At 34.8% G+C, this 16238-nt stretch overlaps 1 protein-coding gene across 3 annotated transcripts in view; it reads left to right on the top strand.

The window, feature by feature from the left end:
* ADGRB3 (adhesion G protein-coupled receptor B3) overlaps positions 1–16238 on the top strand; it is a 753297-nt gene that overhangs the window by 390775 nt on the left and 346284 nt on the right. For all 3 annotated transcript variants that reach the window (XM_003271086.3, XM_003271085.3, XM_030809408.1), the window contains 2 exons: positions 12846–12995; positions 13932–14007. In XM_003271086.3, coding sequence (XP_003271134.1) covers positions 12846–12995; positions 13932–14007 — 226 coding nt within the window. The remainder of the gene's footprint in view (positions 1–12845; positions 12996–13931; positions 14008–16238) is intronic.

Genomic DNA, 16238 nt, shown 5'->3' with positions numbered 1-16238 from the left:
ATGGTGTCTTCTATTGCTGCTATTACCCCTTTTCTCGCTTCAAAAAATTATATTTGTTTAGGCACACATACTTCAGTTCTCTCTATTTTGAAAAAGGTATAGGACTTATGGGGTTTTTTTTTTGTGTGTGTGTGTGTGTGTTTTGTGTTATTTTAGTAAGATGAAGTAAGTATCTACAGATCCATAAACAAGCCAGGACCCGATATAATAATTAGCCCAGAGAGGAGTTGGTTGAAATGAAAGACTGAAAGTATGACTGAAGAGTAATTGTTAATGTAAAAGGTCAAGAGCTAACATAGAGGAAGAAGTTAGAGACCAGGTTGGGGAGACCCTGAAAAGGATCTCGTATTTTATACAAGTATAACAGGAAACTTGGGAGTAACATGATTCAACTTATACTTAAAACCTATGCTGGCTGCATTATGGAGAATGAATAGGAAAGGCACAACAATGGAAGCAGGGAACATAGTGAGCTGTTTTAATTTAGATAGGATCTGATGGACTAATGTGACAGTCAAGGTGGGCATGAGAAGACAACTTTAAGCTATGTTTTAGAAGTGAAACTGTAAGTACAATGATGAATTGGATTCAAGAAGTGAGGACATAGATGTGTCAAGGTTAACACTTATTTCTGGCTTGAGTAAAGTTGATAGACTGCTGTTTACAGAAATGGGAAAGATTACACAGGGAATGCATATTTTGATGAAGAGTGGGTGGAAATCCAGAGTTAAGCTTTGGATACATCACATTTGAGATGCCTGAAGAAATTCAATGAAAAAGTCCAAGTAGACAGTTTAGTATTAGGTCTGGAGTTAAGAAGAAAACGTCTTATAGCTATTATGCCCATACTTAAGATACTGTGTGAAGTATATCTTTCACTACATTGTAATCTCTTTAAATGCAAGGACTCTTTCTTTCTTAATTTCGGATCTTCCACAGCGTTTTATACAAGGCAGAGAATGGTTAAAGTGAAGAATAAAAAAGAGTTGGCATGAGTTGAATCTGTGTACAAGGAGTGAGTTAACTGCCTCCAACTTAATCCTAATGAAAGGTTATTGATTTTTACGGATGGTCAAAGTGAACAGCAATTAAATGACTTGCCAAAGTTCACAAAGTAAATGGAAAACTAGTCCTGGTTGACTCCAGGGCACAAATTGATCATATTAAACTCACTGCCTCTAATTAAGCCCTTGGTAAACCTCATCTATTAAAAAAAATGTGGACAGTTATTGCACCAAACTCACTTATATGCTAAGATCTTAGCACATAACAATATACAGAAAAATGCCTATCCTTTTGGAATTTAAAGTCTAGTGTGGGAGGCAGAAAATGAGTAAGTCTATGTGAAAAAAAAAAACAGAATTACATAATAGTGAGAAATGGAGGCTTGGATATCTTTATATGGGGTAGTTAGGACAGACCAAGCTAAGGAAAAAACAATTCAGCAGAGACCCATGGATGAGTACAAGGAAAGAATGTTCTAGTTAGAAAGAAAAAGCCCTGTGGTAGAAAAGATCTGTGCATCTTAGTCATGGTCACCAAACAAGACAGCCATGCATAATGTGACAGCAGAGATGTACAGAGCCAAGCCATGCAGAGCTTTGTAGGTCAAGGCATAAAATTTGGATTTTTTTCTAGGAGCACTGGCCAGCCATTGAATTATTTCAAGTAAGAAAAAGTCATAATCTGCTTTATATTTAAAAATTATAACTCTGGTTTATGAGAGAAAGAATTAAGGGGCAGGAGTAGAATAAAGAAAGCCAGTCAGACAGCTCTTGAATTAATTCGGTTGAGAGATTCTGGTGGCTTTGGCAGGTTATGGAATGGAGACAGAGGGAAATGCAGTGATTGAAGACATGTTCCAGAAATAACACCAAGAAGACATGTTGATGGGTGGGTTGTAGGGGGCGAAAAAATCAGAAGTAAAGAATGACCCCCAGATGTGTGGTTTGAATGTCTGAGTACATGGTGACACCTTCTAGTAAGATGGGAAAGACTGCAGAAGAAAGTGCTTTGGTAGTGGAAAATAAAGGATTCCAATTAGTAAACGTTTGTTGAATTAAAGAATCTCAATATTGGCTTTGCTTATATGATTAAATACCATATTTCCTTGCATGATCATTTATTTATGAATTCTTTGTGGCTGCCTTCACATCATAATTGCAGAGTTAGGTAGTTGCAACAGAGGCCTGATAGCCCACAAAACTGGAAATATTTACGTTTTAGCTCATTGTAGAAAGAAGTTTGTCAACTCATGCTATAGAGCATGATTTAAGCCTAAAACTAATTTTAGAGTGTGGTTTTCATTTTTTGAATCCAATGGCTGTTTTTCATTCTACATAATCCTTATAAAGCCTTTGACTCCTTATAAAACCATCCTCTCATTATTAAACTATCCCTTTCTAAGTTAATGTGCTGTTGTGGTTCTCTCTCTCTCTCTCTCTCCCTCTCTGCCTGTCTCTCTGTCTCTCACCATTTATTTTGGTGGTATCTTTCCCTATTTATTTCCCCTTATCCTCTAAAAGTGGGTCTTTCCTAAGTTCTTGCTCTATTGTGTCACTTTCTCAATATCTTCATAGCTTCCCACCTGACTTCTTTTAGGTATCTGCACAAATGTCAGCTTACATGAGAAGCTTTTTCTATTTAGTATAGCTTCCCAAGCCTAATCCATCATTGTCTTTCATTTATCATTACTGACCTTCTATCTCATTTTGTTTATTTGTTCCTTGTCTGTCTCTCCCCAAATACTATGCCAGTCCCATGAGGATGGAGACTTTTTCACAGGTGTATTTGTTCATTTGTTAAATTCTTAATTGCTAGGATAGCCCAAGGAATACTGTAGGGGTTCAATAGAGGTTTGTTGGATAAATAAATGTATAGAATGAATTCTTCTGTCTACAATGATCGCTTTTCCTTTGTTAAGTTATAACACTTTCATTGCCACTGCTCTTCTGGGAATGAGTGATTTGCTGTCTTGGGAAGCCCTTGTATTGTTGCCTCCTGTTCTTTTTTGCCTGCATTGGTGCCTAACTCCTCTTAGATTCCTGACCTATTTCTCTAATAAGGTTTGAACACCCTTGAGTATCAAATACGATATCATGAATACACAGACACACACACACACACACACACACAGTGAGTTAATGCTGTATATACACAAGCTGTTTGTTTTGTCCTTGGTTGATTATCATCTAACGCTCTTTCCTCTGCAGGAATGCTGTTCTTAATCTTACTTGTTGAGGAAAGAGGGGGAATTTATTTCCTAAGGCATTTCTCATATTGATTTGTTTTTAATCTTCAGAGAAACATACAAAAATGAATTCTACCACATTTTATTTTGTGTTCATGTTTGGATCGAAATCATGAATTACTTGGGTAAAGAAGATGAACATTTACAAGGATCTGTTTCTAAAAGACCATAAAACATACTCTTCCTGAAAACTAAAAGGAGGTGCTATAATCACCTTACATTTCTCCATTATATTATTTGTAGCGTAAAAAGAATAAGCATTCAATAGATAACAAAATAAGTGACAAAACTAATAAGTTTTAAATAATATTTCTCTTTAAAGAATAATTATCATCTTCAAAAATAGCCTGTTCAAGGTTCAGTAGTTCCTTCTTATGTAAGGTTTTGCTTTACCTGGTTTCAATTACCCACTATCAACTGTAATCTGAAAATATTAAATGAAAATATTCCAGAAATAAACAATTTATAAGTTTTAAGTTGTGTGCCGTTGAGTAGCACGATGAAATTTCGTGCCATCTCACTCTATCCTGCCCCAAATGTGAATCATCCCTTTGATTGGCATGTCCACACTGTCTATTCTATGCACCCATTAGTCACTTAGTAGCCAGCATGTTTATCAGTTTGACTGTTAAGGTATAGCAGTAGTTGTGTAAAACCCTTATTTTACTTAATAATGGCTTCAAAGAGTAGTGATGCTGGCAATTGGATATGCCAAAGAGAAAGAACAAAGTACTTACTTTAAGGAGAAAGGTTAAAGTTTCCAAGGTAATAAGGAAAGAAAAAAAAACCATATGTTTAGTTTGCTAAGATCTATGATAAGAATGAATCTTTTATCCTTGAAGTTGTGAAGAAGAAAAAAGAAATTGTATATATATAGTTTGGTACTATCCATGGTTTTGGAGATCCACTGAAGATCTTGGAACATATCCGCTGTGGATAAGGGGAGGGCTACTGTGTATCTAAGATGATGTAGGCAAGCTTTTTCTGTAAAGGGACAGGTAGTAAGTATCTTAGGATTTATGGGCGACATAGTCTCCACTGCAATTACTCAACTCTGCCATTGTAGCATGAAAGCAGACAGGAATAACATTGTCAATCTAAGTAACAAAAAGAGAGAGGCTGTCTACAAGAAAAATATTTATTCGTGAATGGGCATTGTAATGAGAATTAGCATGCCATAGTAAACTATGTGCGTATTCAGAATGGTAAAGGAAGATAACGGTTTTTAAAGGAAAAATGAGGAAGATTACATAATTGTTTTTTTCTTTTTTTTTTTTTTTTGAGACGGAGTCTCGCTCTGTTGCCCAGGCTGGAGTGCAGTGGTGCAATCTCGGCTCACTGCAAGCTCTGCCTCCCGGGTTCACACCATTCTCCTGCCTCAGCCTCCCGAGTAGCTGGGACTACAGGCATGTGCCACCACACCCAGCTAATTTTTGTATTTTTAGTAGAGACAGAGTTTCACTGTGTTAGCCAGGATGGTCTCAATCTCCCGACCTCGTGATCTGCCCGCCTTGGCCTCCCAAAGTGCTGGGATTACAGGCGTGAGCCACCGCACCCGGCCCTACATAATTGTTTTGAGATAATTATATTTATATATGAGGATCAATAATGAGAGTGGTGCCAGTCTGATGTTAGACAGTTGGTGGGTAGCTATTGTTGCAGCAGCATATTTTTGTGTAAAGTCTTAGTGGCCTTGGTGTAAGGTTGTGGGTTTTGTAGGCTTTTGTGATTCTTATTAGCAGGCATTTATGCATCAGAATCCTGTCTTCATCGCTTTGCCCCACTCTAGTGTCAGGTTTTTGCCTTTCTTTCTCTTTCTTTCTTGCTTTCTCTCTCTCTCTCTTTCTTTCTTTCACACAGGTGACTCCATTTCGATTCAGACAACTTTCACAATATATAAGTGAATGGGTGTAGCTGCATGCCAATAAAACTTACAAGAGTTGGGTATATGGCTCTGGATTCACCCTGTATACCAACATCATTAAATGCTGAGAAAGTAGGAGTGGCCTGAGAGGAAGCTGGGGGAGTCCTCAATGGAGAGCACTGAAGTCTAGCAGAGAGCCCTTGAGCAAAAGGCAAAAATGTGCCCCACTGCCGAGGATGCCCAGGCTTTGAAATGACTAATGGACAAAAAAAGAAAAAAAAAAACACAAGAATTTGAAGTTGATGAGTCACAAATAATTTACAAGTTTATTTACCATTTCTATGCTAAAAGGAATATGCAAAATAGCTAAGTATTTAAAGTTTCTATATACATATTACATTATTAAAAACTAACAAGTTGAAAAATGAACCTATAAAATGCTACAGAGTTACTTTCTTGACTGGCCTTTTAGTTTGTGTACTTTTGAGTATCAAAGAATCTTTCTCTTTAAAAATTAATTATAAACTCCTAAGGTGAAGAATGTTTCCCATCTAAATCTCTGCGTGAGGATACTTCTGGAACTTGGACATCTTAACCTATGTAATGGTGACGGTGGAGATCGAGCTGTTAGAACTCTCTCGGGCACTGTGGTCCTTGGAGATGCCCTCCTAAGCTGCTTTGTTTCCAGGGAAGTGATGGCTACATGTTACTCTCCAGCAATCCTATTCTTTTTCTCTGTCCTGAACATTTCAATCCCAGCCCTTTGGGAAAGAAATAATAATAGATGAGGAGAGTAGGGTGCAGAGGACAAGTAGAAATGTCTGTATAGATAACTGAATGTTTCTTATAGACCACTGTTGCAAAATCCTAAAATACGATTTTTCATAGAAATGTTAGAACATAAAGATTGTGCTAGGCAAATTAAACTGAGCATATAGGTATTTCCCCTTTTGATAACCACCACTCTTTACTGGTATAGTTATGATCTCCTGACTGATAAGTGAGAATTGTATTTCTCAGATGAAATCATTATGTCTTTCTTTTATACATAGTAGAAAATACTACAATGAGGCAAAATAAATTTGCTGTCAATTTAATACATAAAATCACATTGCACCACACAGTGCAAAATCACAGTGTGCCTCCTCATTTGTAAAATGAACATCTTGATAATAATAATAAGGATGTTGCTAATAAAGATAGCTCGTAGGAATTTTTTTTTTTTTTTTTGAGAGTCTCACTCTGTGGCCCAGGCTGGAGTGCAGTGGTGCAATCACAGCAGCCTTGACCTCCAGGGCTTAAGGGATCCTCCCACCTCAGCCTCCCTAGTAGGCTGTGTGTGCTGTGTGTGCAATGCTATGCCTGACAAATATATATATATATATTTACATATGGGGTGGGTCTCACTATGTTGCCCAGGCTGGACTTGAACTCCTGGGCTCAAGGGATCCTCCTGTCTTGGCCTCCCAATGTGTGAGGATTACAGATGTGAGCCACCATGCCTGACCACGATGTTTTAAATGTTAACTAAGTGATATGGTTTGGCTGTGTCCCCACCCAAATCTCATTTTGAATTGCAGTTCCCATAATCCCCACGTGTCGTGGGAGGGGCCAGGTGGAGATAATTGTAGCATGGGGGTGGTTCGTCCCATCTTGTTCTTGTGATAATTGATTAGTTCTCATGAGATCTGATGATTTTATAAGGGACTTCCCCCTTCACTGAGCATTCATTTCTCTCTCTGTTGCCATGTGAAGAAGGACATGTTTGCTTCCCTTTCTGCCATGATTGTAAGTTTCCTGTAGCTTCCGTGGCCCTGTAGAGCTGAGAGTCAATTAAACCTCTTTTCTTTATAAATTACCCAGTGTTGGGCAGTTCTTTATTGTAACACGAGAACAACCTAATACACCAAGATATCGTCTGTAAAGCATTTGGCCAAATGCTGTGCTAGGAACAGTGCCTAGCACAGAGGAGGCATTTGGTAAATACTGTTGAATGAAGTAAGAAATGAATGAAATTACCGGAGTCATACAAGTGTTCAATAAATGTTAGCTATCCTTCCCTTCCCTCCCATATGCCTTTAGTATTTTACAAGGTACTTAGCATTGCTATGTAAATATATGTCATGTTTAAAAAAAATTGTTAATGCCAAGGGAGTAATACTACATGTAGATTCAGTTCAGTCCCTGTGTGCTTGCTATGGATACACTAACAAAACAAATAGATGCTTTTCTAACACACTGAGGCAATGTGTCGTTCTCTCCTGACCCTATATTTTTCCTACAGAATTTCAAAACAGTACAGGTGACCATCTAGTGATGTTGAGTGATGTTTTCCACAAGCAATTCCATTTTGATAACTGAGCAATTTTCTACTATTGATGAGTCAAGGTTCCATTTGTAAGTTTTTCCCTCTGAATCAACATGAAAAATGATGCAAACTTCAAATATATTGAAAACATCAGTATAAGGCAACAATAAAAAGGATGGTTTTTAAGACAGCCCTTAAAGTTATTTTGTATCCCCTTCAACATTTGCTTATGGTGATGAGGTGCCGTTGCATGAGTGTTTCCTTTAATCAACTGAGTGCTATGGAACTTGAGTTACTGCAGTTAGCACTTAGGTTGATGCTTAAATGCAATGCTTTTGAAATGCTCTTTGCGGTTTATGGTCTTGGCTGCAGTGGTAATACTGAATTTGACGTTCTTGATGCAGTGATTCTCACTCTATTGAGGCAAGATAATTTTTTAACCTGGCTGATCTTGTGTACCCAAATAAGGCAGCCCCTTCCCTCTGGCAGATTCTAAAAGAAAAAAAAGAGAAGAGAAGAGAAGAGAAGAGAAGAGAAGGAGAAAAAGAAAAGAAGGAAAAAGAGAGAACAGAGAGGAAGGAAGGAAGGAAGGAAGGAAGGAAGGAAGGAAGGAAGAAGAAGGAAGGAAAGAAGGAAGGAAGGAAGGAAGGAAGGAGAAAGAAAGAAAGAAAGAAAGAAAGAAAGAAAGAAAGAAAGAAAGAAAGAAAAGAAAGAAAGAAAAAAGAAAGGAAGGAAGGAAGGAAAAGGAAAGAAAAGAAAAGAAAAGATGAAGGAAAAAGAAAAGAAGATTAAATAAAAAGGAACCCTTATGTAACTCCCAGGTGGTACATTTAAGTACTAAAGAGAAGCTCTGTCTATTTCTGGTGCAGTTCCTGCCTTTTGTTATATGAATATAATCAACATAAGTTTTGAATATATAATCTCATGCCTAGGATCACTGAAGGACAACCAAAAAATAATGTATGCTACATAGTCAAATATGTTATAATGATATGGACACACTCTGCGATAGTTCTCTTGGATTTGATAACTAGAAAACCTGCTCCAGTAATAATAGACAACAGTGACATGGAACCATTCAAGCACCAAACACTGTTCTAGGTGAACTATTCTCAGCTCTTGATAGTAACATTTTTACTGCTCCAACAGCTCAGTGAGGTAGATAGATAATATTGTTCTCATGTTACAGAAAAAGACATTGAGACACAGAGAGTTTAGGCAATTTGCTCAGTCACACAACTTATAAGATGAACATGAAATTTATCTTTCAAACTGAAACTTTTGAGACTGATAGAGGATGCTATAAATAAGTATACAAAGCAGCAGGAGTAAACCAGAACAGGTCGGTAAAATCTAGGATAAATTGTTAGCCTAAAAAATCAGGGATTTGAATATTGGATCCAGATCATAAGTCTGTGTGAGCTACTCTAGTGACCACTGTTCTCATATTTTGGCCTTTGTCCATTTTGCTCATCCCTACAGCCTTCATCCCTCCACTTTTCCATTCTCGCTCCTAGACTTTTTCTTTCGCATGCCTTCCATTCTTGTCTGTAATGCAACTGTTGCATCAAATTAACTACCTCCAATGTGTATGTGAACCACTCACAACAAGGATGAATAAGACAGAATCCTCATCCTCCAGGACCTCAATACAGCCAAAGGGCCAAAACTTCATTATTTCCCTCAGGGAAAAGGTTAGAATTATTATCCTGCTTTGATGTATCAAAGGAGTGCTCACTGGTTACCAAGAAAAACAGCTCATGTGCTTTTAAACCCATCTGCAAAAATTCCCTATGCTTTCTGATGAACAAAAATCTATACTGAACCTGAATCGTTTGAAAGTTTGGCCAATAAAAGACATGATGCTTTCAAAGGAATTTTATGCTGCCTATCCAAATTCAAAATGAAAGTATTAAAATTGCAAAATGGAAGTGCAGCTGGTTTTTCTCTAAGGTTTATCAGTGATGAGTCACCTATTTTTATTGCATAAGAAATCAAATCTAGTGTTGTAATGAAAACACGATACAGTGAATTTAGGATAATTCTTGGAGCACTCAAGATGTGCCTGTTTGTTCAGGGACACTGAGTCCTTTGAGATTTATTTTAAGTACTTTAATATTCTGTAAGAAAGGCTTTTTTTTCAATGTTTGAGGAAAGCTGCCCCATCTTCTAAACACTCACAATGACTGATTTTAATTCAGGAATTGTTACAGAAGCAGGATATGTAGATTATGCACTTAATGCTTTTTATTTAGGTCCCTTTATCAGCATAAGGCACATATTTACTTACATGTAGTTTAAGGCATTACATTTTTAAATCTTACCTCTTTTGTATTCACTTAACATATGAGCTTCCTATTTCCCTAAAGATGTTAACTGCATCAAAATTTTACCTGAATGTTTTGACAATTAAACTCTGAAGAAGGAAAGGGATTGAAGGTTGGATTGATCTAGTGCCTTGTACAGGAACTAGAAAAAGAAAGAAGTAAAAGTCATCTATAAATTACCTTTGCTACATGGAAATAGGTTTTCTCATCTATTACTAAGGGGTCATAAAGAACCATATTGCTATTTTAGACATCTGTCTGTCGAGCGTAGAGTTAAATATGTATAACTTTAAATTTCATATTTGTAAAAACGTATATTGATAATTTCACAGGTATAATTTGAATCTCATCAGTGTATGAAAGCATATCCTTTTCATAACGGATTTATTGAAAGATTCATACTACTTTAAGAACTATTTTGCTAAGAGAGTAGATTTCAAGTGTTCTCACTGCACAAAAAATGAAAAGTATGTGAGGTAGTGTTTATGCTATTAGCTCAAATTAGCTATTCCACAATGTGTATATATTTTAAAACAACATGCTTTACATGATAATTATATACTATTTTGATTTTCTAATTAAAAATGAAGTAAAATACCTTAAGCAACAGAGACATATTTCAGGATCTTAGTTACCATCCGTGCAAACATCTCAAACCACTTAGAATGTGTACATACTTATAACAGTAAAAACCTCCATTACATTCCTACCATAATTAATAAATACGTGTTTATTTTTGTGCACTTCTCACACTGAAAACTATGCAATTTAAGGGACTTATTGCACAAATTCGTGATCCTAACTGATTTTTCCATTCCTTTAATCTAGACTATGTTCAAAAATACAGTCTAATTTATATAATAATAATGTAACAGCTAATGTGCCTCTAATTGAAGAATGAGTGTATTTCATAAAGACCCATGCACGTACAACTGTATCAATTTATAGATTTATGAATATGGTATTAGACTAGCACTTATTATGAGTAAAGTGATGTATGGTTCATACAGAATATCATCCATTGGTTATGCCTTTCTGTTTGTTTTTTGTTTTCCATCTAATGTGTATAGAGACAGAGAGATTATTAGACCTCAGGGTCCAATAATGTATATTTTATTCTCTTTTATAATATAAACTAGTTGTATGACAGAAAACCTTTACTCCTTTTCAGCAGTTTTTGGATCAAAGAAGTGAAATAAATTTCTTCTAAACCCCAAGACATCAAAAGTTAGAGTTAAGGCATATAACAGTAGATACACTTAATTCTACACATTGAATAATGCTTAGAGGACTCAAGAAAGAATGTCCTGCTAACTTGCTGACCTGCTCATCTATATACAGCAGGGATTTGGACCCTGTAGGAAAGATGAACTAGCTTATTTATGGACAGCAAAAAGTATATTGTTTTAAAATTTAAAGAAACTATATTAGAGCTGGTATCCCGAAACAGCATTTAACATCCATAATTTATTTATGTGTTACCCAGTACCTTCTTTCCTTTAACATTACTTACAAAGTACTTTTTAAAGCTTAGTATGTCATATTGGAGGATAAATGAAATTCCATCCTATGCTGATAATGGATTGACTAATCACCTGAAAGAACTTTAATAAAGTACAATTTCACTAATGTGATCTACAAATACATAACGAATTTAATTTGAAGCTAAGTGGTGCAATAATATATTTATACAACTAATATTGTTAAATTCTTAGTTTTCGTCCTCCTGATTTGAATTACAATTCTTTTAAATGAAATTCACTTATGAGGAGTGTATTTATTTATTTATTTATTTATTTATTTTGAGACAGAGCCTTGCTCTGTCGCCCAGGCTGAAGTGCAGTGGCCCCATCTCGGCTCACTGCAAGCTCCGCCTCCTGGGTTCATGCCATTCTCCTGCCTCAGCCTACTGAGTAGCTGGGACTACAGGCGCCCACCACCACGCCCAGCTAAATTTTTTGTATTTTTAGTAGAGACGGGGTTTCACCATGTTAGCCAGGATGGTCTCGATCTCCTGACCTCATGATCCACCCTCCTCGGCCTCCCAAAGTGCTGGGATTACAGGCGTGAGTCACCGTGCACAGACATTTTTACTTTAGCTTTTCAATTGCAATAGCTTTTACAATTGTCTGCATCATGTTTCTGTATAAATTCTCCAAGGGACACTTGAAAATATATAGAACAAGTGTGGACCTATCCAAAAGTTTTACAAATTACACTTCATAATTGAAAATACTTATAATCTAGAAGTGCTGGAGTATTTATCATCATCGTTTTATTACACATTATAAATTTATATGTAATATAACCTTGTATATAACTATTAAATGTAATAAAATATATCAAAGTATTACTAAACTTATTCATACATTTTCTGATATGTATTATAATATTTATTGGCATTAAGTACACAATTCTGTTTAGATATATACTTATACGCACACATTTTTACTTTCAATTTTAGAGAGAAGTTTTAAGAATTATTATTAATCTATTTGATCACCATTTCTACATATTATTTTGGTTTTTCAATTCTCACATCATTGGTACTTTATTATATAGATTCTGGCAGTTCTATCTCCCAAAGTAATATGGCTTTGTTCTCCATTTCTTCAGGGTACCCTATTTAATCCATGAAAAGTTTGTTCCAAAGACAATGTTCAAATGAAAATGCAGAAAGTTTCTTCTTAAGACAAAATTCAGATTTAAATGCAAATTTCAATCCATTAGTCAAGTCTGTTAATCAAAATGTTTTTACAAAATACAGTATGAGTTTCTAACAATTAAAATGGAGACCAACCATGAACAATCAATATAGCAGTGCCTGTTAATACTCTCAGAATATCCACTCCATTATTGACCACATTGTATGATTCCCACTGAAAGCAACAAAAACTAAGACTGATAAGTAAAATTCAGCAACCTTAACAAGAAATTTTGTCTAGTAAGAAGACATAAGTTATTTTATTGCTCTGATAAATATAATTTTGACTTGAAATTTTATTTTGAATATACCACAAGATTTACCTTGATTAATATTGATTACACTAAAATGTAAAGCAAGTTTAATTGAAATTATTATTTCTTTTTTAATAGTGGCTAGTATTCAGAAGCTTCCTGCAGCCTCTGTTCTAACAGACATCAACTTTCCAATGAAAGGACGGAAGGGAATGGTTGACTGGGCAAGAAACTCAGAAGACAGGGTAGTAATTCCAAAAAGCATTTTCACTCCGGTGTCATCAAAAGGTAAGTATCTGAAATAATATGAGCTTGAACAAGACGTTTTTGATAAGGTCATTTAATTAGAAATTAGGTATAAATCTTCTTACATTAAACAGTTTAGAAATAGTCTGTAATCATTATTTTAAACTAATTTTCTAAATATGGACAACTTATTCTCGGTTTAAAAGTCTCTGAAAATTTACTGAAGAAAACAGTCTATTACAGTGTGAAGAATATACAAGTGCAAATTATCGACCTGAGCTTGATATGGTCAAGTTTCAATATTCATGGTTTTATACCCGTATAGAGCATGTGGACTAATATTTTACCTTTAGGTATTGAAATGTGTTGTATTTTCCATGCAATGTCATTTTTATTTCTGCCTCATTAAAATTTGCTTTGGTTTGAAGATATTATTTTGGCATACAAAAACAAATTTAATACCTAAGTGATAAAATAATCAGTACAACAAGCCCCCACGACACAAGTTTACCTGTGTAACAAACCGGCACATGTACTCCTGAACTTAAAGTTTAAAAGAAAACAAATTTGAGAAAAAATTAAGTTTTTAGAACATTTTTAATAGCCTTTAAAATTAATGGTTCTTTTCAAAAGTGACACCGTAGTCACTTTTGCAGATTTTGACCTTAAAAGGTAAAAATCCAAAAGAGAATTGGCTCTCTTTTCTGATATCATTGGGAAATTAAACTCTTAAATGGCGACTAAGGCAGCTTCTTGTCTCAACCCGGTAAAGGAAGTTTCCTTCATGATGCAAAACTATAGAAAACACATCTTCGAGCGCTACCATTAATGTTCATGGTTAGGAATGCATTTCTTTTTACCAGGCTTTATCTTTGCATAAGGAAGTACTGGAATTATCTTGTAATTAGCAGATTAAAGTTTTATAAGACATAGTATTTTCTTGCTGTTTGCTAATACTTCAAATTTTATTCTTTCTAGAATTAGATGAATCATCTGTATTTGTTCTTGGAGCAGTCCTATACAAAAACTTAGATCTAATTTTGCCCACTTTGAGGTAAGCTACAAAGTAATAAACTGTTGTAATTTTGTAAATTATTCCAAAATGTGATTACAGCTCATTCTATAAAAATAGTCAAACAAGCTTTGGTAATACAAAGGGATTTTTCTTAAATGAAATAGAAAATACAGATTTAATGAACAGGCTATTAGCAATTATGCATTTCAAAACAACTAGAAAAGATAATTTTGGTGTCTGATTGTAGCCCTGCAAAGTCTTTTGTAACTAATAAGGCCTTGCCTTGATACTGAAAAAAAAAGAAAAGAAAAATCGCAAGTGTCTATAACAGAATGGGTCATTGTAAAATTAATCTGTCTTCTCCCTTTAGTTGTACTTAATGGTACTGTTCATCAACATGACATGAAATTAAAGGAGTGTCATGGTGACTGGGAAAACATGGTATTGTTTATTTGCACAAGATCTTAGTTTGCTTTGAAATAAATTTTCAATTACAGCTACTTTTTTTAAAAAAATGCTGCTGTTTATTTAGAGGACTATTTCTGGAAGAAATCTATTAATTTTTCTCCTCCCAGATATTAAAAGCAATTACAAATAGTAATTCTACCAAAACTAACTTAATTGCTTTACTGTCTTATCTACTATACCAAATCTCACAGAAAACATCATTCATATCTACTTGGATTGTGATGTTATCACTCATAGTGACCTGTTTCTCCACATCACCTCATTTTGGAAGATAGAGATAAAGTTGTTTTAGTTAAATATGATCACAGTTAGACTTCTTTGTTATACCCTCATAAATAAAGCTTTACATTTTTGGAGAGGAAAGAATATAAATGATGTGTGCAATTATACTGTAGACAAAACAAATAGTCTAATAAATAAAAACAATTAGAGTTCAGTGCAGATGAAAAAAAAATCACCCAAGGAAGCAGCAGTAATTAGGCTTGAATCTTTAGAGAAAATCTTTCTACGTGAAGCACGTTATTAATATAGGTAGAGAATCATCCAGAGCCCCTGTCGTTGCCATGCAGGGTCTCCTTCAACCATAGAGACAGCCATGGGAAGTTGAAATTTATTTACCTCTCTTCTCCTCTGAATAGAATTTAGAATTCCTCAATTTGGATCTATTTGTGTTTGTGTTTTGCTAAGAAAAAAAGTTTGAAAACAAAAAAGTCTACTCTCAACTTTTCCAGTGGTTTTATTAAAACTCATTGGTATTTACAGTTACTCACAGATAAAATTTAGTCATAGTTACACTGCCTATATCTTTGTGTTTGATGTTGAGGAGAGATATGCTAAAGTCAAAAATGTCCAGATAATCAAAGTTAGGCACTTATTTCAACAGGCAATTCATTTATATAAAGCTTGTATTTTAAGAACTCTAGACTAGACACTAACTTAAAATCAGGTGACTTGTGTTTTCATTTCAATTAAACATGTCGAGAACTTTATAAACTTGTCCAGTCACTCAGTAATTGTGTGCCTTCAGTTCAACTTTAAAATAGAAACTTATTTATGTGCTACATTCTCCCTATTTGCTCTTGAGATACATAGTGAATATAAATGAAATATTCAACATAAATTTTTTAGATTAGTTTCCCTCCTAGATGTCCAGCAATGTTGCATTATGATTAATCTTGTTCCATATAATCTCATAGCATTCACTCACCTACACAAATGAAGTCAGGTTATTCCAAGTTTTATAAATGTATGCAGTCAATATAATTGGAAATTTCCTCAGGAAATTTCCCAAGGGATCCCAGCCTTTTTTGTAAAATGAAAAAGAAGCATTTAATTAGTGTTTCAACTTTAAAACAATTTCATGACAGAGGCAGTTCGTCTCTTACAGCTTATGGATAGATTAATGGATACATTATGGATGATTTAATGGATATAGTAGAGACTAGTCTTATGGACTGGCTCCCCTGATGCCACTTGTAACACAAAGGGATTCAGATAGACCACTGGGCAACTCACTGACTTTTTTTAATAAGTAAAATGTGGTAATCGAACTTAAAATTTTTTTCACCTTCAGAAATTATATTTTCATTGCAGAAAGTTTCTACATATTCTTTAGATTGAAGTCCTTAATAACCTCTGTATAAGAATTACAAATTTGTTTACCTATACATTCTTTGTATCCATAAAGTAATTTAGTAAATGTCTATAGGACAACTAAATAGTGCTTAGATCATTGACCAGATATAAGGACAATAGAATACTCAGGATGAAATATTTGTTAAGTACTCTTAGAAAGGTGAAGT

The sequence above is a fragment of the Nomascus leucogenys genome, chromosome 3 (genome assembly GCF_006542625.1).
Source record: "Nomascus leucogenys isolate Asia chromosome 3, Asia_NLE_v1, whole genome shotgun sequence".
NCBI classification, from domain to species: domain Eukaryota; kingdom Metazoa; phylum Chordata; class Mammalia; order Primates; family Hylobatidae; genus Nomascus; species Nomascus leucogenys.
Note: the sequence above shows the minus strand (reverse complement) of the source record. Positions and strands in the feature narration are given on the sequence as shown.